At 37.0% G+C, this 27,873-nt stretch overlaps 1 protein-coding gene across 2 annotated transcripts in view; it reads right to left on the reverse strand.

Moving 5' to 3' along the window:
• ITGBL1 (integrin subunit beta like 1) overlaps positions 1-27,873 on the reverse strand; it is a 210,265-nt gene that overhangs the window by 70,595 nt on the left and 111,797 nt on the right. The window contains exon 8 of one of the 2 annotated variants that reach the window (XM_086708507.1): positions 24,182-24,403. The exons of the other annotated variant lie outside the window; for it this stretch is intronic. Within the exon in view, the coding sequence (XP_086564633.1) occupies positions 24,222-24,403 (182 nt within the window). The 3' untranslated portion in view covers positions 24,182-24,221. Of the gene's footprint in view, positions 1-24,181; positions 24,404-27,873 lie in introns of those variants that run through there. 2 annotated transcript variants of the gene reach the window in all.

Raw genomic sequence — 27,873 nt, forward strand, 5'->3', positions numbered from 1 at the left:
GTCATGCTCTGTGCTGAGAGCACAGAGCCTGCTTGGGATTCTCTTTCTCCCTGTCTCTCCACCCCTCCCCAATTCAGGCTCTCTCTCAAAATAAATAAATAAACTTAAAAAAAGAAAAAATTCTCAGGCCCCTCCTCAGACCTGCTGAATCTGAAACTCTAGGTGATTCTGAGGTACAGTATAATTTGAGAACCACTGGTTTGTCATTAACAGCAATTATCAGATAAAAACACTGTACTACCAGGTGAAATTAAACTAAAGGCTGAACTTTGTGATTCAGGAATTCCCCTCTTCTGAATCGATGATTTTCCAACAGCAGCATTCTTACCTCCAAACTTGAAAGCCTGATAGTGTCTATTAAGAAAATCTCAGATAAAGAAAAAAAATATCTCTTCCTCCCAAAATTATTTTTGATGAGGAGAGATGAAATAAAAGCTGTGTACATGGATGCATATTACTTGTGTTCATCTTCCACGGGATCCACGTTTTGGGGTGTATTGTGTATTCCCTTTTACTGCTTAGTTACATTTCATTTTATACATTACCATCATTTATGTACCTATTAGTATTTTTTTGCAGACATTTCTCTTGAGATAACACCTGAGTGTCATTGTTGGGTCATAGAATAGAGCATGCCTTTTCCAATGGACTGGATCTCAAGATGAAGCTAAGACCCATTTACCATGATCCACGAAAAGACCACTTAAAAAAGATTCACATAATGGAAGAATTTAAATATATAGATGGGAAATAAATGAAGATCACCTACAAAGGATCAGGTATTTTACAACTAATACATGAAAATAAAATAATATATTTAGAGATGAAATATTATCATTCAAGATATTGATTAACAAAGGTAAACTAATCTTCAGGTTTGGGGCAACAGAAAAAATAATCTTAGATTGGCAATGAAATTGAATCAGTAATCAAAAAAACGCCCAACAAACAAAAGTCCAGGACCAGATGGCTTCACAGGTGAATTCTACCACACATTTAAAGAATATTTAGTACCTATTCTCATCAAACTATTCCCAAAAATAGATGAGGAAGGAAACCTAATTCATTCCAAGAGGCCAACATTACCCTGATATCAAAAAACAGATAGAGACAGATACAAAAAAAAAAAAAAAAAAAAAAAAAAAAAAAAAAAAAGAAGAAGGAACTACAGGCCAATATCTGATGAACACAGATGCAAAAATCCTCAACAAAATATTAGCAAACAAATCAAGTGGGATTTATTCCTGGGATGCAAAGGTGGTTCAACATTCGCAAATTAATCAACATGATACATCACATCAACAAGAGAAAGGATAAAAACCATGTGGTCATTTCAATAGATGCAGAGAAAGCATTTAACAAAGTACAACATCCATTCATGATAAAAATCCTCAACAAAGTAGGTTGAGAGGCAACATACCTGAATATAATAAAGGCCATATATGAAAAACCCATAGCTAACATCACACTCAGTCATGAAAAATTGGAAGCTTTCCCCCTAAGATCAGGAACAAGACAAGGTTGTCCTTTCTCATCACTTTTATTCAACATCGTACTGGAAGTCCTAGCCACAGCAATCAGACAAAGGAAGGAAGGAAGGAAGGAAGGAAGGAAGGAAGGAAGGAAGGGTATCCAAATTGATAAGGAAGAAGTAAAACTTTCACTATTTGCAGATGACCTGATACTATATATAGAAAACCCTAAAGACTCTACCGAAAAACTACTAGAACTGCTAAATGAACTCAGTAGTCATAGGGTACAAAATCAGTATGGAGAAATCAGTTGCATTTCTATATGCTAATAATTTAATTTTATTTACTTAGTTCTAAAATCCAAAGGTACATTAATAATTTCTAGAGAGTAAAGACAAGAGGAAAATAAAAAGATTCTAAATTTTCCATTTTAAATAGATGGACAAATGATGCCATTTAATTTGAGACCCTTATCAGAATTAACACTGACAATGTTTCTAAATTAATAGAAAATAACCATTAGGAGAAATAAAAACAAATCTAGCTACTTGCAAAGCATTGAAACTGAAACCTATAAAGTGTGTTTCATACAGGAATGGAAACAAAACACAGAAACTAAAAACTGACATGAAGAAAAGATAAAACAAGTTGACAGGATTCAAATCAAATGTACCAGTGAGGATAATTAACTCAGCTTAATTCCACTCTCCTATTGAGGAGACTTACATATTAGATTTAAAAAAACAAAATAATTAATCCAAGAGTGTGATGCTAGCAAGGGGCAAATCTGACTCAAAAGAATGAAGAATATAAGGAAAAGCATTGGCAAACATTTACCAAGTACATAGGAAAAATGGCAGATGGTAAAATATAATTCAGACCCAGTAGAATTTAATACAAAACAACTAAACAAGAAGACCATGATTTTCTTCTTTTAACGTTTCAACGTTCATGATTACTGTAAAGCCATGAATTTTGGGTCCATGTCATTCATTACCAATACATGTGACATAAAAGCTGCTAGAAACAAAACGAGAAATTGATTATTGGCATGGGAACTTTTAGTATTTTTATTTCCATGTTGGGTAGATTAGGATCAAATAAGATCTGGACAAAATAATCAATAGGGCTAATTTATTAAATATCTTACTTTTCTTTAAAGTATCCATAGGGGGTGCCTGGGTGGCTCAACCACCTGAGTGTCTGACTTAGGCTCAGGTCATGATCTCATGATCCATGGGTTTGAGCCCCGCGTCAGGCTCTGTGCTGACAGCTCAGAGCCTGGAGCCTGTTTCAGATTCTGGTCCTCCCTCTCTCTCTGCCCCTCCCCTGCTTGTGCTCTGTCTCTGCCTCTCTCTCAAAAATAAATAAACATTAAATAGAATTTAAACTATCCATAGAATGTTTACCCAAACTGGTTATATATATCTCATTATACTACATCACATAAAAATCAGTGGAATATTCCCAAACAGGGTTTCTATAAGCTCTATTCTGTGATCATAATACCATAAAGCTAGAAGAAATGAACAAAGCCAAATGGAAATGAAAGAGAATTCCTACAATTCAGACTAGACTTTGAGAAGCTCGAGAAAGTAAAACATACAACCTGTCAGAGAGATTAGTGAAACAGAAGAGAAAACTCCACCACTTCAGCTTCATTTAATCCTAGTAAGACTTTTATCCTTATTTGGAGACAAGATAAAGGAGATTCAGAAAGGTTCAGTGACCTCTGCAAAGTCACACAGCCTAAACATGGCCGAAGCAGGGCCTCAACCCAGATCTTGTCTCCTATTCCAGGATGATTTTCAAGATACTCCATGTGATTTCTATCGAATAACTGAGATGATAATTGGAAAGCATTTAAGTAGCCAAGCCCTACTTGATTCTAAAAAAATTTTTTTTCATATTTTAAGGTTTCTGAAATTAGGATGTAGGATGAGTCTTAAAATGGTTTCTTAAAAGAAAAATGATGTATTTTCATTGCTGGAGAATCGGCAAAAGGACATCAATGGAACATGCCTACTGATTAAGATCTTCCTAACTGAATTAGTAACTTTATTAAGAATGTGTGCAGTTGGATTTTAATTTAAATTCAAATCCTTCATTTGTGTTTAAAATGTCTCTACGAAGCAATGAAACACAAGAAAGTTATGGTACCTGCAAAAGACTATCAGGCGAAGCAAAACTCAATGCAGTCAAAGTCAGGAGAAAAGTTCCAAGTTTCCTGGAGTAGATGGTACTTTTTAAGCTGGGTGAGAGAAGTGACTGATTCTTCAAAAGGACTGTGACGCAGGTACTAACACCAATCAATGTGAATTAACTTTTATGGTAAGCTGCTTATTTTGGAGAAAATTGTTATTCATTTATAATTACATTTTTTTTTATTGAAATGCCCCCAGAACTCTGCTAATCTTTTCTTGGGCCATGAAATTATAGTGCCATTTTCCAAATGCTTAATAGATTAAGGATTATGGGAAAGGTCATAAAATTGTATGGGTCATAGTGAGGCATATTTTAAAACAGCAAAAAAAAAGTTTCTGAACAATTTGTGGACACTGTTTATGAAGAAGGTTTAGATGAAATTTATTTTTTTGCATATAATAAATTGATAGATATTTGCTATTTTGAATTTTTTTTAATGTGGACATTTTATATAGTGTTTTTACCTGGAACCTGTCATTCAACTACTGCCAATCATCACTGAATGTCTCAATTCTAGGAAACTGCTTATGCCAGGCATGGGGGCACGCTATGACCTCCACACTCCCTTTCTAGACAACTGTCATCAGAAATTGATATCCATTCATTTCTACCTGTTTTCAAAGTTTCAGTTTGTGGTTATTTCACTGAATACTCCAGCTCAGATTTACTTTGTTAGGATAGTGATATTAAAGTTGACAAGCGTCATAGAGCCTGATAGATCAGTTTCATTTCTACCGAGTGTTCAAATAATTAAAGTTAACAATAAAAGTAATATTAAGAAATACAAAAATAATTAGGCTTATTTTACAGGCTTTGCACTCGCTGCTTTCAGTGTATGATATCTGAAACCATGCAATATTATGTTTCTTCACGGTCTGTTCAAAAGGATGAGTTGAAATACTATCCCCGCAATGGAAAACGGATTCCCCTGAGTTCTAATTTCTTCCTGGGTAAATCGAGAATAATTACTGCATGTTTTGGGGGTTTCTTGTTTTTTCAGTTAATTACAACTCCATTTTCCATTTGCTTAAGGCCTTAGATTGAAATATTGATCCATTTGTGATCTCTTTCTTTATTTCATATTCCCTATATGTTCTGTCAGGAAATCCTATTATTTTCAGAAGAAAAATCTAGAACCCGACACACTCTCTTCACCCAAAATGCCACAAACTTAGTTCAGGCCACAGTCATCTGTGGCCTGGAATACTGCATGATTCCTAATTTACACCTTTCTCCTCCCTTGACCACTTTTGTGTTTTGTCTACACAATCGCCAGAACGGTCTGCTAGAACTAATTATTCACAGCACTTACGCTCTCAACCTTTAAATGACTTCTCAGGTAACTCAAAGTAAAAGCGCAAAATCCTTAACAAGACCTAGCAGCACCTACTTCCTATCCCATCTCTGACCACATCACCAACCTTCTCCTATGTCTGACCTGAATAAAATACAGCACAGATTTGGGGGTGCTTGGGTGGCTTGGCTGGTTAAGCATCTGACTGTTGGTTTGGGCTCAGGTCATGATCTCATGGTTTGTGGGCTCGAGCCCCATGTCAGCTCTGAGCTGACAACACAGAGCCTGCTTGGGATTCTCTCTTTCTCCCTCTCTCCACCCCCTCTGCTCATGTGCTCACACAGGCGCTCTCTCTCTCTCTCTCAAAATAAACAAACTTAAAAAAAATACTTCACAGATTTGTAAATGTTACAGGAGTAATGTAAAAATTATGTGAAATTCCTAGGATAGTGTCTAACATAGTTGAACCTCTCAATAAAAACTGGCTATTACTATCACTGGATATAAAATACACAGTTGAACATTACGGGGCAGTTTTAGAACTATCTAGCCACTACATGGAACCTTCAACCTACAGGTGAAACAAAGTCATTCCCTAAAATCAAATTAAAACTATCATCTTGTATGTTACAGGCTAGCTGACTTTTCATTGACAAAGGAAAACATATTAAGTCTTAACTGGCAGGAATATAACTAATAATCAGGAATCTACCCATTTATAACAAAGTAGCTCTTCGGCAGCTAAAGTCTGTGCCAAGAGTGTTTACCAAGTCAATCTGCACACAGCAGGTTATTGTCACTGGGCTCACCACTGTCACTTTGTGACACCAGCCCACCGTGAAGCATGATGATTAAACCCTACAACTATTCATTTAGTAAAACAGGAAAGGTAATCACAAAGGCTGCAATTGTGTCACCGAAAAAATGTCTCTTGCTTTAAAAAATAAGTACACTGCCTTTGCCTCTACATTTATCTATCAGCAGGGGACCATTATGCGGTGACAATATTCTGTTGCAGAAGCGTTATCTCTGAATAATTACCTGCTTCTTCTCTCCCCGGACTGCTGTACCGGCAGAAGCTCTTTTAATTTGGTACATGGCAGGATTCACAGATTGCACTTTATTACTAGAAAAAATACCTTTTCCACCCCCTGCAAAAGCGAGGGTAAATGTTAGACACATTGTAAACGGGGCTGCAGTTCCGTTCATTTGCAGCCTACTGATGGGGAGGGTTTCCCTTACCTTCCTGAACCACTTATCAACAAAGGGAATCTGTGGGTGGTTCCAGCTCTTAGTAGCAACCAGGATCTGAGGCGAGAGGAAATCCTTGATGCTCAGCTCTCCCGCCTAGTTCTCAGTGAAGTCAATGATGTAACAGGAATAAAATGCAGAGTGTCTGTGAGCCAGGTGTCAGCACTGGACAAAGAGAAGGTATAACTGCTGATTCTTCTCCCTTTGGTGTTATTCTACCTCGGCTTTTCTGTTGTTCTCCATCTATGACCAACCACAGGTAAACCTGGGATCCTGAACCCTGCCTGAACCCACCTCCCTGCCTCGGACACTTACTTCCTTTTGGAGTGACAGGCTATTTTTAAATGCTTTCAGGTGGACGCTTAAAGTCTCAGAGCAGGAAAAATTAAAAGTGTTGTAGTTATTGGAGCATAGAATATAAATGTTTGCTCAGAGGGAAGATGTGACTCTGGAAGCAATGGTGCTTGCTTTTCACGAAAGCAAAGGTTTTCACATTTGAACCACAATAACAACAAGCAACCAGCAGAAACATTGTATTCCAAATGAAATCATGAAAAGATCCTTGCTAAATAAAACATAAATAAGTGAAACGTGGGGGCACCTGGGTGGCTCAGTTGGTTGAGCGTCCGACTTCGGCTCAGGTCACGATCTCGCGGTCTGAGTTCGAGCCCCGCGTCAGGCTCTGTGCTGACAGCTCAGAGCCTGAAGCCTGCTTCAGATTCTGTGTCTCCCCCTCTCTCTCTACCCTCCCCTGCTCACACTCTGTGTGTCTCAGTCTCTCAATAATAAATAAACGTTAATTTTTTTTTTAAAAAAGTGAAATCTGTCTGGCAGAAGCAAGGGGTAGCAGTGAGCAAAGTGCAACAGACCCGGATTTTTCTCTCTCCAAAGTGACCTAAGAACCCTGGGGTCCCAGGACACCCTGCACAAATCACTACTCTGAATGAAAGCAAGGGCCTGTATACATTGCTCTTCTAAACAGACTGCAGAGGGTCATGTTTAACCAGTCTAATGGAATAGTTATAAATTTGTTCCTTTATTTTATGGGGTATTTTGAAATGAGATTTAAAGCAGGCTCAAAAGGCTAAAGTGTATATTCAGAAAACACTATTTCATTCTTTTAAAATGCTCTATCAAAAGACTATTAGCCAGACTGCCCTGATGATCTCATCCAAGGTGAAAGAGAAGGTTCTTCTGTTAACTGTCCATTTTTAAATCTTGCATTTCCCCTTAAGTCCATACTATATGAAGGTTACATGTGATTGCAAGAGATTTCTTTACATCTTTGGAACTACGGTGACTCATGGATGAACTTCATTATCTGTCCTCAGATGAAAGTCAGCTGGAGACCTGGGTTTTATAATTTTGTCAGGAATTTATACAGAACCATACACGTAGGAGTAACTAAATGTATTTATATGCCTCTTCTTAAGATAATGACATAGTGTTTCTCTATGTGGAATGAGAAATAAAAAAGAATTACATATTAGGGATTTGCATTGAAATAAGAAAATCATTTCAGAATAAGAAAATATGAGACTTGATTCATTTAACAAACTTTTTGCCTTATAGAGAAAAGTTATCTCCCTAGAAAAACAGAAGATGTAACCTCTAAAAATTTCTTACAGGTTGCTGATCATATACTAAATATTGGATCACTCTATCACAGGATCAAGCTAAAGTAATAAATAATAGGTTGCATTACTGTTTTCATATTTAAAGTTTTCTTCAAATTTGTGGTGAATTATTTTTAACAGAAAAGATTAAAACGCACAATTTAAATGGAGAATAAAATCCCATCTTCATCAATGTTATCAAATGTCAGTGATTTATGGAAATTACATATTATTAATGAATTAAAATTTTGTTCATCTCTCTGTAAAAATATGATCTCCCAATTAGAGAATAAAAAGCATAAGTAGTGGAAAATTCCCATATTATCACTAACTGATTCCCGTATGATCACCAACTGATCACCAGTACAGGAAAATACACACACATATACACACACCCCAACCTCATTCTGGACTCAGTTTTCCTTTTCCCTTCCAGATCACTGTGACAGAATTCAGAACTAGACCCATGGGAATGAGGTTCTCTATCCACTGAAATAAAGGTTTTCCCCTCCTAGGTCTATAGGTACCTAGGAACCATGCTAAGAATCAGTTCTTTAATTGGTTGCACATGATCATTTACTTAGAAGAAACAGTGGATTCATCTGGGGCACTCATTTAGTCATGTACTGCACAGTTAATCACTGCTCTTTATGCTCAGTCAGGTATTTGATTGATGCTAGATTCTAGAAATACAAAGAAAAACACCACTACTCCTGGAGCCAACAACAGAAGAGAACATAAACAAAAAATTATATTACGGTAGTGTAAATGCAGAAATGAATGTGTACACAGGTGTAGATGTGACACGAAAAATGTAACTACATTTACATGTGAGGTTTGATTTACCCTAGCTTACAATGTGTCGGTGGATGTCCTCTGCAGAGAGGACACACCCAAGAACTTGGACTAGAATAGTATCCATGCGAACAGAAACAAGAGAATTTATATAGACAGAGAAAGAGAGACAGATGCTGTTTAGCGGTGTAGGGATAATCATAATACCACCGTTACACACGAGGTCATGAGAATATTAAATGAGATATATCACTTAGCACAGTACCTCACACATAGAAAATATTTATTAAATGTTAACTACTAACGCCCACTAAATCTCCAATCTAGTGTTAGAAGCACTGCATAAGAACCAAAGCTTAATCATACAGATTTTCTCATATGGGGAAAGGTTAATTCACTCAACACATAAGCCTCTAGTACACTCCTGGGCTCTGTGCCGGCAAAAGAAATAAAAAGCATATCCTCAGCTTGCAAAAGCCCTGCATATATATACACACCACTGTCTTCTATCTATTAAAGCATTTCCTCTCATTTCTTTTTGTTCTCTCTCTTTGCTCCCAACCGGCGTAGGCGCTTGACCTGAGAGTGCACATCTTCACTTAAATCTGTGCTGTCTCTGCTTTATTTCCTTGTCTGATTCTAGCTTTAGGGATAGTCCACCCAACTTTCCCACTTCCTTGTTTCAATTATCCCCTGAAACCTTAATTTGTCATTGCCAACAGTCTTATTCCCTTTTGACTAAACTAAAGGTCTGCTTTTTCCCGGAGAGATGTCGCAGAGGGTAAAAAAAGTTCTGAGAAAGCTTTCTTTTTGTTCATCTTCATATCACCATTAAGACTCTGAAAATCCCCTGTCTCCAAAGTCTTGTGAAGAGATGTACAAGCGCATTTAAAAGGATGGAATAAAGACTGTACAGTGTGGGAACACTTTTCAATGAGTATGCAAAGCTCATTTTAGGCTTAGCATCAATCTGGGGTGGATTGGCTTCCTTATCTCTTTTTAAGTGAGGAAAAAATAGTCAGGAGGGCTCTGACTCTGAATTTCTATCACACAAAATCTAGCTCTTTATGGAGTATGAAACTAGGACTCAAGGTCATGATTAAATTATTACATTTTGCATTTGATGTGTGCAAGGGGTTCAGGTGAGAAGTGACGTATTCTGGATGACAAACAGAAATAGAAACACTGAGGCCCCAGGCTATCCACTTCCAGGTTTTTGTTTTTTGTTTTTTTGTTGTTTTTTTTTTTTAATGTATTTGGAAGCTGATAATGTGACAAATACTTCTAATTCCACACATGCCCAGGGAATGGAAAGATGCCTGGGCTGGAGGCACTCACATACACAGAACTGTCTATCTAAGCAGATACTTCCCTGCTGATAGTTCAGAAGAATGTTCGTATCAACACCATGAAACGGACAGCTGCCAGGCCACAAAGTGCCAAGCATCCTTGGGGGGAGCATCATAAATAGTTATGACAGACTTTGCCTTGATAGTGATCTGGAGAAAGGCTGAAGCCACAGCCAGTGTGCCACCTTAGCAAATGATCTGCTTATCATTCTTTTGGAGAGGAAAGCACACAAAATCAATGAGAGGATGTAGAAACTCAATGTTTGTTTTCTACTTTGGCTACAACCCCAAGTACAGTTCTTCAGTGTCGACCATCAAGAGTCAGAGGCACGTTGACCATGGAGTTGAGTGGCAATTAATCCACAAATTTTTTTATTTGTGGGGGTCCCTTCCACAGTGCTAGGGAGCACCCTGGCAATAGGTGATAGATATTTTGGAAAATTTCCCAAAATAAGAAATTTTAACTTAATGAAGACGACACTCTCTGTTCCAACCTCCACTTAGCCATACTTCTGCTCATGTCAAGTGACACTGGAATAGCTCTGGGCATCTTGGGGATCTGGCCAGACAGAAGTTGAATTGAGGATATGTTTACTTTTGGATTAGTGGGGTATAGCCACTTTTATGGCTTTTTGGCCGTATAGGAATAGCTTCTAGGAATACTCCTGAAGTAAATACTGGCTCATGACAATGTGAGACCAGAAACCAAGTCATAATATTGAATGTTTTCTATGAAGCCCATCCCACACTTGGGAAGTTGAAAAGAAACAGGTTTTGAAATACACAGAGCCATTTACAACAGACACATAAAATTCTAATTACATAATATTCTGGATTTCATAACGTTTGTGGTATTTATCTGCTTTTAAAAGTGTATGTTGAGGGCACCTGGGTGGCTCAGTAGGTTAAGCATTGGACACATGATCTCACTATTGTGAGATCGAGCCCTGAGATGGTCTCTGTACTGGGTGTGGACACTGTTTAAGATTCTCCCTCTCCCTCTCCCTCCAACCCCCCCTTACTCTCCTGCATGAGCGAACAGACTCTCTCTCTCTCTTAAAAAAAAGTGTATATTGATTTCCTTTTCATCCTAAATAAATACCCACCTTAACTAATTTTGTACTTGTAAGTTTGCATTCATTTTATTATGAAAGGCTCCCAAAATTTAGGCCCTGCAAAACTTGGATCTACTTATTTATTCTGGATAATGATGTACATCCAGAATTACAACGTTGAATTACAATGCAGAAATAGAAAAAAATTTCAGGCCATAATATTAAAATCTTATAATTGTCTTCATGGGCCATTTAAGTAGAATAATGGATTAAATAAGGGAATAAAGATGTATATTATGCTTGCTCAAAATACCTTAACACAGTATACAGCAATTAGAACAATGTATCCACATTATATTACAACAAGGAGTAATCTGTAAGCTCTCATCAAGTGCAGAAAAGTTGTATTTAATTTCCATTATTTTAAAACTAATTTCCATTACTTTAAAACTAATTTCCATTATTTTAAAATAATGCAAGAGAAAATTCAACAAGGAAATTATATCTTAGCTAATCTTTTTATGTTTATGCTGACAGATGAAGTACTAGCAGTAAAAGAAATAATATTTTTAATATTATTCTTTCTCGGATTGTCTATAAAAAGTTTAAAACAATTCACAGGAATACTTCACTCAGAAAAGATTCTGATGTATATTCTATTAACTATAGCAAAGAATATTTCCACAGATCACTGTATTATTTCCACTGCTGCTATAACAAATTACCACAAACTTTGTGGCTCAAAATGACACCAAGTTGTTATCTGATAGCTCTGGAGATTGGAAGTCTAAATGGATTTCACTAAGCTGAAATCAAGGAATTGCATTCCTTCTGAAGGCTCTAGGGGCAAATATTCCCCTGTGTTTTCACTCCTAGAGGCTGACCACAGTCCCTGGCTCTTGGCCCCATTCTCCTATCTTCCAAGTCAGCAATAGAAGGTTAGGTCCTTCTCAGGTTGAATCACTCTGACTCTGAGTCTTTTTCTGTCTGCTTTGCCATGTGTAAGGACCCTTGTTATTATCCTGGGCCTACCCAGATAATCCACTACAATCTCCAGATTAGCAATCTTAGTTCCAAATGCAGCTTTCTTCCTCAGCCGTGTAATATAACATATACACAGGTCCCACAGACCAGGACATGAATGTCTCTGTGGACCCTTCTTCTGTGTACCACAACCATTAATGAATTGCCTCGTAATGTGGTGCTATCCTTTGAAATCTGAAAACATGCTATATATCATCCTTGCTACATCAAGAAGGTTCTACATGTAATCACAGATTCTCAAGGCCAATAGCAATCTCAGATGCAGTTGTAGCCAGTAAAAATTATTTTTGTCTGCTCAGAAGGGCTCTTTGAAGTCTTAAAATCTTCCATATCACCACCTCAGATTTGCTCCAAGGAGGGCCAAGTTTAATATTCCATCATCCTTCTGTTTGGACATGGGTATCGGTTCACAATTGATTGTGGTTCCAACCTAAGCCAATCGGGAGTTTTTCCCTGAGATTTTTTCCCCATCCCTTGGATTTCCAGGGAAGAGCCTCTCATCTTCCTTGATCAGGCCACAGTCAAAACATAACCTTAGGTGAGGTTAAAATCCATGTCCTCCTACACAGAGAAAATCTATCTGCAGTAGGCAAGATTAAAACCAAACACCTGGCAGAAGCAGAAATGTGTGGACTGGTGGGTGAGGGGGCAGAAAGAGAGAGAAAGAGAGGCCGATGTGAGGTTGTCTGAGTCCCATTTCCATCCATCCTGAGGGTCATCTTTATCCCTGTCCTTCTTGGTTATGTGAGCACATAACTCATTTGTTTGTTGCTGACGGAATTAAGATTCTGTCCTTTGTACGCAAAAGACTCTTAATCAAAATAGGTGCTGTGTAATTTTGTTGTATCTTCAGCGCTGTAATTAATGACAAAGGAATTAAAAACATAATCAGGAAATCTAGACTTCTTTTAGGATGCAAAACCCAAACAACTCTTAAGATATTTAAAACTGGCACTTGATCTGGAGGCAACAATGCTACACACCTTTGTGTTACTGACAATCTTTGATCTACGGTATCAGCTACAGTTTCTTGAACACCTTCCACATTTATCGCTTACATTAAACAAACAGCAAATATTCTCATTAAACATCTTTTCCCTAGTGTAGCCAGTTTATAACATAAAAATAAAGCCTTCGGATTCAACCAGAAGCTAAAAGCAACATTAGAAGTAAAATGACAGCTACCCAAATTACGTCATCAAGGTAAATATTAGGGAAACCTTCCTTGTCATTTTATATTGCCACTGTAATTAAGCGCATTGAATGAATAAATGAATATATGAATGGATATAAGATGAATAGTTATAAGCCCAGGAAGTAAGCCCTGGATCATTCAATATTAACAACCAATGGTTCTTGCTGTTTTATGACCTATCCATCTGTCTGCTCTACTCTTTCCTCAGGTTATATGCTCTGTCACACTGCTTGGAATTTTCTCTGATAATTTAGCTCTATCCTGCACGTTCCCAAGATTCACAGACATTCATACACATTAACTAGCCGAAGTTAAAGCAATAATAATATGGCTGAATGTTAACTGGAAATAAGTTTATAGACTCATTAAGTCTTCCTTTGGAGTCATGTAGGAAAACACCAATTATATTTCTTTATTAAATTTTTATATTTGTTAATAAAAGACTTTATTTTTACATAATGAGATGGGTCTCCATAAAACAATTCCTAATGAAACTGATTAGCATATAAATTAAATTTCCTTCTGTTCTTATTCACATACTCCTGTTATTCCTAGAATGCCAGGTTGTACTCTTATAAGCATCCAATACTTAAAACATTTACTAATCAGAATGGGCATCTCTCATGGGTAGAGATTAAAATCTAAAGCATTATCGAAGCAATGACATTCTGTTCTGAGAGAAAAACAGCAATGGAAGTTTTTTTTCTCTGCTTGAACTTCTGGCTGTGTTCCCAGTTATCCTAATGAGAAGCTTCAGTGGATAAATTCTCATGACGTAGAATAAAATGGTTTTGGGTTTGGTCCACTTTTTATTCCAAATTTAAATCTTATGAACACATTTTTTTAAATAAGACAAATCATAAGTTCCATATACAACTAGATACCACAAAGCATTTCTATATTTGATTGCTAGAAATATAATTTACTGATTTAATTATTAAGCTATAAGTGTATAGCTAAGGCACAGCCAGCTCAAAATATGTTCCTCAATAATCTGTGATCTCTCTCTAAAAGGGTTTGTTTGGTTGTACCCAGTGGTTTCTAAATCACTGCCACCCTTACTGACAGTAGGCAGTCCGTCTAGAATCTGGTAAAAGAAACTGTGGACCCTCTCTTCATAAAAATATAAAAAGGTACACACAACATATTTGTGTTATTTTAAGAGGTTCGTATTGCCCTGATACTCAGCCATAAACCTCCAGAGTTGCATGAATCCCAGCTTAAGAATCCCTTGATAGAGAATTGCAAAAATCCTTCATCACAATACAAATTATTCAGGTCAGGGAAGCACCACAGATTAGTTCTCAGAAAACAATCTATGAAGTTTGAAAGCAGCTCTAAGGGTTCTGAGTAATTGAGGACCACAGAAGGACATTTTTGTGAAAAAAGATATAACCCAGCATTCATACCCAAGTGCTTCAAAATTACACTGGAGATCTATTTAAAAATGCAGATATTCAAAATCTGGGATGGAGCAAGTCCTTGAACAAACATACCATATTCTTTCATCTTTCTGTGCCTCCTGAGGTGATTTCCAGTATTTTCCCCCCTTCTCCGAGAGCATACCCCTCTACCTCTGCCTCATTGCCTTCCCACCTATTCAACAGAAATCAGGAAAAGACCACACATGACAGTAATTTTTCTGCAATTCCTAGCACTCCCTGAAGCCCTGTTTGCTCTGTGGGAAGTAGGGCAAAAGCAAAAGAGCCCATCCTTTGCTGCAGGACTGTCCATTATACACTCTGCAGAACTGCGATTCTTAATGTGACTGCATAGTAGAATCACCAGGGAGCTTTTAAAATCCCTGATGTCTGGGGTACATCACGAACAAATTAAATTAGGTAGGAGCTCGCAGTGGCATTTTAAAAATTCTTCTTCAACAAGCTCTCAGTCTCTTCTGTGGATTCTTTAAGGACAAAGCCCACCTGACTTGGATCTCTTCCAGGAGACCATCATCGGCATCTGAAATGTTGTATAAACCATTGTTTTCCTGTTTTCCGGCCACCTTCCCTCTGTTCTCATTTGGCTCCCTTTCAATACTCAGATCTGGCCACATAGGACCCCCTCAGAGAAGGTCCCTGACCACCTTATCCCAAACTCTACATCAGATACTCAATGTATTATCTTGACTTCCTTCTTCTGGCTCTAATGGAAATTGTTTTCTTATTTAACTTCTCCAGCCAAACTCACTGGAAATGCTGAGGGCCCTGACATTAATTGTCTTATTTATTATTCTTTCCTCAGCACCTAGACTGGTTCTAGGCACATAACAGGATGCCAATAAGTATATGTTGAATGCGTGAATGAATTAATGAATGAATGAGTGAGTAAATATTGATCTTGTTTTCTCTATTAAATTCTGTGTCCTTGAGTTCATCTACTATGTCTAGTTAAACCCTTGTAATCCCTTACAATGGCATATTAAAGTTAACAAAACAATCTCATATGCACTATCTTAATTGCTCCTCGCAACAACATTTTAGAGGAAACAGAGAAGTTATAACACTAATTTTATAGCTAACATAACTGAGCGTCCATAAAGCTATAAAAAAAATGTTCCAGGGGCATACAAACAACAAATGGCACAAACACATCTTCACTGTGAAGGTATCATGAGCCAGAAGGCCATCTCCCTAATTGTTGCCCCTACAGAGGCACATGTCCTCACAAGGAAGGTGGCCGGCTGCGTAAGGTTATAGATACAGAGAGGAAGCACAACGGTGGCAGTGTGTGTGAGCCTCTCTACCCAAACAAGTAGAAACCGATGCCTGTTCCTAGTAACGTTTGGGAACAGGGTGGAACAATGTCAGCTTGTAGCAACCCTCTTCCCACCCTTGTGTAGTCACAAGACCTCAGGCTTCCCAGCAAAACTAAGATCTCATTTACCAGCGATCCCTCTGGATTTTTCTCTTTATGTAGTAGGAGCATCCAGAAGAGTGCATCTAGACTCAAACATGAATTATGCCACTTGGGTTTTGCTACTGACTCTTTCATAATTAAACTACACTCAAGAGCATAAAGTTATGCAAGTCTGTCTCACCACTGTGACTATAATTGAATAGTAACATTAATCATACCCAGACTTCTGGCAAATTAATCAAATGAAGCAGTATAAGAGACTTTCCAGTCACCATATACTTCATATCTGCTTGCATTTTTTAAGCTAAGAGTCTGTTATATATACATATTACATATACATATATGTAATATGTATATATATGACTCATATATATGTGACTCATACATATATATATATATATATATATGTATATATATAACTCATATTTCTTTTAAACTCCTTCGGTTAACTATTGTACAATATAGGGCCTTAGGAAGAAATCCAGAGAAATACATCCTAGCAAAGAATTTAATGTCCTTAAAAAGCACTTTACATATGACCTCAAATATTTGCTATTTCATCCTTGAGACCATTCAAACCTTAAATGGCTCACAACTGTACTATGCCAGACCATTTGGTACTATTTACAAGCATCCACATGGCATGGATATTTTCAGCAGCATAGAGGCCAGAATTATTTAGAAACTTAAATAAGAAGCCAAAGAATCTCGCCTTTCCTCCTTTATCCAAATAAAAGGCATCACATGAGAAAAAAATATTTATGGAGAACCAATATCTCATCCATCTTTTTTTTTAAAAAAAATTTTTTTTTTCAACGTTTATTTATATTTTTGGGACAGAGAGAGACAGAGCATGAACGGGGGAGGGGCAGAGAGAGAGGGAGACACAGAATCGGAAACAGGCTCCAGGCTCCGAGCCATCAGCCCAGAGCCTGACGCGGGGCTCGAACTCACGGACTGCGAGATCGTGACCTGGCTGAAGTCGGACGCTTAACCGACTGCGCCACCCAGGCGCCCCTAATCCATCTTAACTGTTATATTCCAAATGAAAGGATGCCATAAGTGAAGAATACATTACTTTGTACCCCAAACAGTCACTCTGCAGAAAGCAGAGCCTAGAAGAATACTTGGCTAGTCACCTGATTCTCGTGAGGAATAGTCAGCTCTGTCTATCCAGTTAGCTATGCAAAACCAGAGAGTCTGTTGTGAAGGTGATTCAGAAAATAAAGGCATGGAGCCCATGAGAACAGACAGAAAATGTAAGCATCCAAATGAGTCAGAAGACAGTCAAGTTCACTTACTGTGGACAGAAAAGAAAGGAGAGGGAAAGTAGCCTAAAGAAGTTAAGTCCACAGTCACCATCAGGGTTTTGCTGCCACTTTAGCCTGTGACTTGCTAGCTCAGATACCTAGCTGGTGGCAGGGCCCACACTTAGAGTCACCTACCTCCATACCAATAACCTACTATCTTGCTTCATGACATGATGACCCTTTGCCATTTAAAACACATGGGTGTGACGAATAGCTAAAGAAGATGTGATATATCTAGATAGATGATAGATAGATAGATAGATATCTCCTATATATAGCTATCTCCAATGGAATATTACTTAGCCATAAAAAAGAATGATATATCACCATTTGCAACAACGTGGATGGAACTAGAAGGTATTATGCTAAGCAAAATAAGTCAGTCAGAGAAAGACAAATACCATATGATTTCACTCATACGTGGAATTTAAGAAACAAAATAAACAAGCATGGGGGAAAAAAACAAAGACGCCGAGAGACAACAGACTCAGAGAGAACTATAGAGAACACACTGATGGTTATCAGAGGGGAGAGGAAGGGAAGATGGGTGGAATATGTGATGGGGATTAAGGAGTGAACTTGTCCTGATGAGCACTGGGTGTTGCATGCAAGTGTGGAATCACTAAGCTCTACACCTGAAACTAATATTATACTGTATGTTAACTAACTGGAATTTAAATAAAAACTCAAGAAAAAAATATTTTAAAAATAAAACACATGGGTATGTGTATAAATATCCAGTACAGGTAATGTGTCCCTCAAGATACTAATCTGGTCGCTAAAATCCTGTCATGTTACTACTTTGCTATCATGAATGACTTTTAATAAAACATCCACTTTTGATTTGTGCTTGTGTTTTCCTATTCTGTCAGTAAATAAGTAAACCTGATTTGAGAGGCAGGAAGGAGAGAGAAAGATACATGAGAGACACTAACATATTTGTCTCATTCACGGAAAGATCCGAATCTTGGTAACTGTAGTTATGTTAAACTTGGCATTTCAGCAATGACACGGTGGAGTGGGCACTAAGCAAGGTTAACCTGGCATTTCTATGACATCATTTTAGCATATTTACAATCTGTGTTTACAATGTGTGTCTTTCTTACTAACAGTTAACCTCCTAAGAAAATTATGAGAACAAGAGCTCTGCAAAGAAGTTGATTTTTCTGTCTCAAACCTATCACAACATGGGGAGAAGTGGGGGAGGGAGGATGACATTTGCCCCAAGGCTGTCACCCACTATTTTCTTTTTCTTTATTTATCATCAAAAGTGAATTTTCTTCTTGTTCCCTGCAAAATTTACTGTCTTGCTAACTCAGTGTTTCAGTGTTTCTCTTCATGTGGTTCCCTCTACCTGGGACACACTTTTTTCAAAATCATTATCTGTCTAAGGCTACTCATCCCTACAGACTCAATTCCAGCTTCACTCACTTCATGAACCATATCTGCACCCAAATTTATTTAGAAAAGAGTATCTTCCTCCTCTTACTCTCAAGATACTCAATCCCCTTTCCCACCACATTTTGTCACGTTTACCACAAATACTTGGTGTAGGGAGCAGCAAACTTTTTCTACAAAGGGCTAAATAGTGAACATTTTAGGCTATGTGTGCCATACATTCTCTGTGGCAGCTATTTAACTCTGCCATTGTAACAAGAAAGCAGCCATATGCATACAAATGAGCTTGTCTGTGTTCTAATAAAACTTTATCTGTAAACACAGAATGTAGGCCTCCTGGTCCTAGTTTCCTGACCTCTGGGTTAGCATAGAAATACAATGTAGGGTGGTCAGTAAAAATCAGGTTGATTAAATCTTGTAAACAACATCACTAATGAAAATAGGATGCATGGGTTAGCTATGTGCTATCATATGATTATATATTGAATACATCCATTATGCAAATATTGCACAAGGGCCAGTCCTATCAATTTTTAATAATATCTTATGTGTCCAAGAGGAAAATCATAGGGTTCTGATCAGCTATATGATCTTAAAGCCTAGACAAAATGATGAAATTCTGGCTCATTGGCTTTCTATTAAAAAGAAAATCTAGGGGCACCTGGGTGGCTCACTCGGCTAAGCATCCGACTTCGGCTCAGGTCATGATATCGCAGTTCGTGAGTTCGAGCCCCACGTCGGACTCTGTGCTGACAGCTTAGAGCCTTGAGCTTGTTTCAGATTCTGTGTCTCTCTCACTCTCTGGCCCTCCCCCGCTCATTCTCTGTCTCTCTCTCTCTCTCTCAAAAATAAACATTAAAAAAAACATTTAAAAAGAAAATCTGTAGAGTATATGGTTCCGTGAAGATTATGGCTGATAGCCAGACCAGATTGTTTCTTATTAAAACTATCTGGTTTGCATTTTTATATTGAATAAAATTAAGTAAATAATTGCTAGAGCACCACACTACCTCTTTCACTATGTGTTTAGTGTTTTAATAGAAACAAATAAATAACTGTAGTAACAAAATAGTCATAGTTGTCACACATTTCAAGCTCACTTAAAGAAATTGGGATTGAATTCATGTTCAATTTTCTATTTTCATTTCAAATAGATTTTGACAATATTTGTTGCAGGCCTTATGAGGAAGTTTTCTTTGCCAAAGAATTTCACTGGTTTTCAATTTATCACATAAAAATTATGCAAAATGTAATAAAAATTGTCTATTTATTTGGATCGATTCCTATCTTTGACACAATATGCTCTGTTGCCATAGATAAAACATTTAAACAAGATCGTTGACTGGAACACACAAAAAATATTCATTCTATCTTGGAAGTGATACAGTATTCTGGACTACAGATTAGAAAAATCTCAGGTAAGTAAAAAAATACTATGTAATTTTCCATTGAAATATCTTCTACCATCTTTTAAAAACTCAAAATTATTAACTTCAACTTCTGAATTTCTTCCTCTCCTCTAGGTTATGTTGAATATAACAATAGCAAGAAGAAAGGCAATAAAATAAAGAAGGGGGAATAAGGAACAAGGATAATTATTTACCCACTGGAAAAAGGAGTCCTTAAACAATCACCTTGTATGAGATTGTCATTTCTATGCAATTTGGTTCTTTTAAATTCTTTTTAGCAATTCACTTCAATATATGCAAATTATGCCTTTAGTGAACACTGCTTTTTCATATAAATGAGAGATTTAACACTAGATTTAATCAGGGCCTTTCAGGAAGCCACCAGTTCTGGTCACCTGCATCTTTGGCCTCCTTGAGGATAGAAAATGACCCAACACACAGAAGTCCCGGCACCTCATGGGAACACAGAGAAAGAATGCTGGAAGCATCATTGTTACTTCTCTCTGTATCCCAAACTTTCTGTCTCTGCACTATCTTATAAAAAGTCATATAAATAACATTTACATTCCTGAGGTTTTGTGAAATATAGGATGCATATACAATTTCAGACATTCCAGTAAGTGTGCCTAAGTACAAAAAAAGCAAATAATAAACATGCTTTTCTCCTCCTAGGTACCATCCTACTATTATGGGTCATTCCATGACAATAGAACTAAAAGCCATAGTAGACAGCACAACGTGCTCAGAGATCCACGGAAGACTGCCTGAGGATCCACAGAATGATTTGTCATCATTTAATATGACAAAATACAGCCTTGTTTCTGGCATGATTTACCAATTCACTGATATTTTCCCCATTTGGTACATCTCTAAAAGCAGCTCCTTTCCTTCTGGATAAGAAAGAGTAAGACGTTAATGTTACAGGGTTATTTCTTCTTCTCCTTTGGCTGCGGTCCTTAACAACTATGTTTGAAATGCTATAATTTACCATGACTATTCCTCGAGCACCAGATGATGTAGTGATCAATCCATCTAAACACTTAGAGTAAATCTGAATCCTGCATGCTGTCTTGAAATACTAGGGGAAGAACACACTGGGTTCCCTTGTCTCTTGAAAACCGGGCATTTCTCACTGCAGCTAACTTATAATAAGGTACTTAATTACGCCACTGAGAATTTTTAAAATAGAATCAAAAATCACAATAGGTGGTGTGGTGCTTAATTTAAATGTTTGGATGGGGCGCCTGGGTGGCGCAGTCGGTTAAGCGTCCGACTTCAGCCAGGTCACGATCTCGCGGTCCGTGAGTTCGAGCCCCGCGTCGGGCTCTGGGCTGATGGCTCAGAGCCTGGAGCCTGTTTCCGATTCTGTGTCTCCCTCTCTCTCTGCCCCTCCCCCATTCATGCTCTGTCTCTCTCTGTCCCAAAAATAAATAAATGTTGAAAAAAAAAAATTTTAAATGTTTGGAGGTCTACTCTCTTAACAAATTTGTAAGTCCATAATACTGTATTGTTTGCTATAGGCACTATGCAGTACAGCAAATCTCTAGAACTTACTCGTCTTGTGTTGCTGTAATTTTATACCCATTAAACAAGTCCCCATTTCCCCCTCTGGCAACAACCACTCTATTTTCTGCTCCTATAAGTTTGACTATTGTAGACATCTCTCTCATGTTAAGTATCCCGAATGCACACACACACACACACACACACACACACACACACACACAAGCATGTACCCACAATACAAATACACAAATACAAAGGGACACAAGGACATAATCTTGGATTGTGAGCAATTTAATCTGTGAGTATTCCACAAGATGAACAAACATTTCTCATAAATTTTAACTTGACCAACGAGCGATGACTTGCAAATACCAGTAGTATGTGATGCCCAACATCACATGATCACAACTGAGCCAATAGTTCTTGGAATTCATTTTGATATATAAGTGATTTGGATTAAAAGCATGTTTCCAGAACGAATTATGCTCACAAACCAAGGTTTTACTGTATTTGGAGGCATAGATATATTTATGACCTTGATTGTGGTGATGACATCATGGGTGTATACATACGTCCAAACTCAATAAATTGTTTACATAAAATATGTGCTATCTTTTGGTTTATCATTTATACTTCAATAAATCTACAAAATAATTTAGTAAAAATTACAAAGATCCACCCTCCCAAACAAAGTCTTTAAAATACATTCGTTGGAGGACTTTCCTTGTCTGTTCCAAAAAACATCTCTGCGCACATGAATGAGAAAAATTATGATTCAGTTGTCAAAAAATCAGAGTAAAAATCACATAGGTTAAAAAAAATACATGCCTAAAGGGAAACTTCTCTGAAAAAATAAAAAGAAAATTTAAAGATGTCTTTTGCCAGTAAAAGAGATAAATTATCTCTCAAATTGAAAAATCTCCAGATGGTGGGAATTTGGCATGCTATTATTCTTTGAAAGTATGTTTCTAGCTAAGGGAATTGAACCAACTTGCTTAATTCATTAATTAAAATGTACTAATTGATAAAAATGAGGACATAGTTTCTATTTTCTAAAAGCTACAATATTAAATAATTAGCTTTAATTTATCATTCTTCCTCCACTTCCCACTTTCCCTTGTGGGAGTAAATGCTTATGTGTGTTTAAGGACTAAAACATACGCAAAACCTCTTAGAACAAGTCTGATGAAAGAAAACCAAAGGGCAGAGAGGACAAGTAAAAACATGTGAGAACAGACCAAACAAAAAGATGACTTAGACACAAGGACAAATGACGATCCAAAAAGGCAAATACAGCAAACACAAGCTTCTGAATAATAATGTCTGTAGATACATCATTTGTTTGATGATTACAGAAGTCAATGAAAGGAGTTTAATAAATGGTGGGCTCATAAAACTAAGAGCAAAATGTATCAAGAACAGCTTAGTATTGCAGTTGTCACCATTGGTGAGTGAAGGGAACCTTTGCTATGTTCCTGGTAGGAGGGTATACTAGTCCACTTTTTCTAGAGAAAATTATTTGTTTGGGTAATTTTTTTATTGAAAATATTTATTATATTGGTATACATTTAGATGTACATTCTACATCTAAGAAAAAATTGTGCAAATTTTCTGCTACAAGAATGTAAATTACAGCATTTAGAACTTGAACAAAGTAAGAGATGATTTAGATTATCTAATAGAGGAGGAATGATTAGATTTGTTTGCTACAACTATACTAGGCAATCTATACTATAGATACTATACCATACCATACCATACCAGACCATACCAGACCAGACCATACCTTACTATACCATAGATACTATACTACAACTATACTAGGGAACTATACTAGGTAATCTATACTATAAATACTACACTATACTATATTATACTGCTATACTATTCTATACCATACTATGCTATAGGTACTATACTACAACTATACTAGGGAATCTATACTATAGATAGTATACTATACTATACTATGCTATGCTATACTGTACTATACTATATCTTACTATGCTATAGATACTATACTACAACTATACAAGGGAATCTATACTATACTATATTATATTTTACTATGCTGTAGATACTATACTTGTACTATACTAGAGAATCTATAGATAGCATACGATACTATACTATACTGTAGATACCATAGTATAATATGCTATAGCTACTATACTGCAACTATACTAAGGAATTGATTATACTATACGATACTATATATACTATATACTATATATATATACTATATATACCACAACTATACTAGGGTATCTATACTGTAGATACTATACTACAGATACTACACTAAACTATATTAGGGAATCTATAGTATAAATCTATAGTATAAATGCTATACTATATTACTACTATATACTATCCTATCTTATACTATGCTATAGATACTATACTACAACTATGCTAGGGAATACGATGCAGCAACATCAACGATTTTGCATAAAAATGTTTTCAACAAGGAAATGTAGTCATTACATATTGCTCAACCAATTGGCATGTTAAAAGAACGAATACATGATCTAAAACAACAGTTCTGGAGTTGGACGGCTTGTAATAAAAGTTTGTATAAAAACTTGCAACTCTAGCACTTACTATGTAAGATGGCAAACTATTCAAATTTCCAGTTTCTTTTTCTGTAAAAAGAAGAATAATTATACATCCTACTTCATTGTGTTTGGGGGATATTAACAAATGACAATATATTCAATGTTCTTACCATTTTCCCTGTTGAAGAAGTACACATAAATGCTGTTCACAGAATAGCATAAATACATCATTTGTAAAATATACACATGAATATTGATAGTGATAAGATATGCCTATGGTTATAAACCTCAACTGTTTTTTCTCCTGATCTCTTGGAGTTTAAGCATGATTTTTTGTGTTTGCTTGTTTGTTTTAACTTCATTCGCTAAATTTTGGATGTGCAAGAGTATGAGTCAGGAGTTCTGTTGCAGTAACAAAAAACTGTAATATCTCAGCTGCTTAAGACAGCATTTGTGGTACAGTTCTTCAGGGGTCAGCAGAGGTCTCTTCAATCCTCATTCAGAGACCCCACCTCCTGGATCAGCGACCATCTCAAACACTGCAAGTCCCCACACGGGGACAGGAGGGATGGCAAATCTCTCACTGCCTCTCAAACTTCTGCTCTGGAGTGACACACATCAATTTTGCTCACACGTTTTGGCCAAAGCCAGACACCTACTCAGAAGGAGAACCTCAATAAAAATAAAAATTTATTCTTAGGTCAAGGAGAATTTAAAAGTAATGTGTAGCCTATCAGAAGCCATTTCAAGTTTTTGAGCAGAACACTGGTAGAAGACTAGAGAAAGTTATCTCCTAGCTCCAGTCCCTGGGAGCAGAAATTAGGATGAGTAACTGTGTATCCAAATCGACTAGATGAGAGTCCTCTAAACAAAGATATATATAGGCAATAAGGAATCGAAATCAAGGAGTAATAAGGGTGCCTGGGTGGCTCAGTCAGTTGAGTGTCTGACTCTTCATTTCAGCTCAGGTCATGATCTCACATCTGGCTCTGCGGAGTCTGCCTGGGATTGTCTCTTTCCCTCCCTCTCTGCCCCTCCCCCGCTTGCACTCTGTCTCTCTCAAAAATAAATACACTTTAAAAAAAGCAATCAAGGAGTAACAGGATTAATAGAGAGTTTAAGAGATTATCTAAATTATTCCCCTATTTTCAAGATGTAATGATCACACTTAGTCATCCCCAGCAGAAGCAAGTGATCTAATTTAATTTCTGGTGCACAAATGCCTTCACCTAGCCCCTCAGGTGGACTACACTGAGGAGCATCAATACATTCTGCTGGGAGAATTTTTTTTTCCTTGGCCCCAGCAAGCAAGCTGCTGAGGCTCTCCGTCTTGAGAACTGCTGGGCCCTGTAATTGCTTTCTTCACTCATGTAACCACAGCTGCAGTTGTCATTCATAAATGGCAAAACTAATCCTTTAAAAGTTTTCAGATTGGCCATTTGCTTTACAGCATCCAATGCCAATGAGTTTGCAGATGCAGCTGTGAGAAAAGAAGGGTCTCTGATCACTGGTCTGAGCATTGGACTGGCTCTCCTAAATCCTTGGTCTTCATTCTCAGAATCCTCATATTTTGTGATGGTTCCCTGGGAAATCACTCCACTCATCAATACCTTCTTTTCCCTGCAAGGACACTAGGGAAGCTTATTATTGATCTCTAAAGTACTCTAAAAAGCTTAAATGAAATAAAAAGTATCATAATTCTATACATTTATTCAACTCCTTTTTAATAAAATAAACTTTAAATATGTGCTATAAATATGTAACTGATACATTAGTGACTGTCTAGGAAGGTAAGAGACAAATACATGTTTGTCAGAGTTATCGAAGACTGACATCCACAATAATTAAAATCCACAGGACTTTTCTTGCACTAACACTGCATTAAAAAATTTAGAGACAAATGAAAAACAAGTGATGTTCTATGTTTGAGATATACCTTATATGCTTTTCTTATTTTTCTATCATATAATTTGTTACTTTTAACAATGAATGAATGGATGACAGTAGTGTGAGGGACATTAATTTTTAATCGTTGTTCCTTTAAAAGCATGACAGGCTTCCTCAAGCTTTCTAATGACAATATTTTAAAGTGTGTTGTTGTTGTTGTTGTTGTTGTTGTTTTGTGAGAAAGAGAGAGAGTGTGGGGGAGGGCAGAGAGAGAGGGAAAGAGAGAGAATCCCAAGCAGGCTCTGCACTGTCAGCACAGAGCCCAATGTAGGGCTTGAACCCATGAACCGTTAGATCATGACCCAAGCTGACATCAAGAGTCTGGATGCTCAATCAACTGAGTCACTCAGGCACCCTGATAATATTTTATTAATGCAGACAGAACAGTAGTTCCCCTCTGGGGTTACTGGTGAAAATGGGGCAAGTCAGAAATAAAATCTCTGAAATGAAAATTTCCTTCTACCCATGCCCTAACCTTCTACTTATAACCGTTAGGGATACATATCAGAGTATGGGAAAATACCTACAGAGCAAATAATCTTAAGGACTTTGTCTTCTACATAAAGAAAACTCTAAGTAGTCAAAAAGACAAACGATTATAAAGAATGGGAAGGATGTAAGGAAACTGCAACCCTCAGGCACTGCTGGTGGAAATGTAAAATGGTGTCACCACTTGAAAGACAGTTTAGCTGTACCTCAAAAAGTTAAACAGAGCTACCATATGACTCAGCAATTCCACTTTGACCTGTATGTCCAAGAGAAATTTAAACACATACCCGCACAAAAATTTATTTGTGAATGTTCATAGAACAGTATTCGTGATGGTCAAAAAGTAGAAATGACCCAAATGTCCACTAAGAGATGGATGGATAAATAAACGTGGAAATCCACGCAAATGAATATTATCCAGCCAGCAAAAGAAATGACGTACATGGATAAACCCTGACAACATTATGCTAAGTCAAAGAAAACCAAAGACAAACAGATCACATATTTTGAAATACCCAGATTAGGCAAATCCCTCGGGACAGGAAGTAGATCCCTGGTTTCTAGGGATTGAACAAAAGGAGAATGGGGAGTGACTGGTGAGGAGGCACAGGACGGGATTTCTTTTAGTGGTGATGAAAATGCTCTGGAACGAGGTAGTGGTGAGGATTGCATAATTTTATAAATATACTGAAAACAGGGGTACCTGGGGGGCTCAGTTGGTTAAGCGGCCAACCCTTGGTTTCTGCTCAGGATTACTGGCTCTCTCTCTCTCTCTCTCAAAATAAACAAACTTAAAATAAATAAACAAATATACTAAAACCCACTAAGTTGTATGCTTTAAAAGAGTGGATTTTATGGTATTTGAATTATATCTCAATAAAAAAATTCATTTCTCCAAAAACAAAACTGCAAAACAAAATGAAATTTCTGGTCTAGCGTTCAGGTAAAAGAAAGTATTTCTCATTTTCCTCTTTCATGAATAAAATCTGTAATAATCTCAATGACTAGTTCCTCCAAAGGCATATTGCATATTAACTTTGCCATGTTCATGTGAGAGGTGAAATTGTTATTTCTTATTTTGATAAATGAAAATAATGGAACCAGCTTTCCTCTAGCTGCTT

This window comes from Puma concolor, chromosome A1 (assembly GCF_028749965.1).
Source record: "Puma concolor isolate L17-30 chromosome A1, mPumCon1.1.hap2, whole genome shotgun sequence".
NCBI classification, from domain to species: domain Eukaryota; kingdom Metazoa; phylum Chordata; class Mammalia; order Carnivora; family Felidae; genus Puma; species Puma concolor.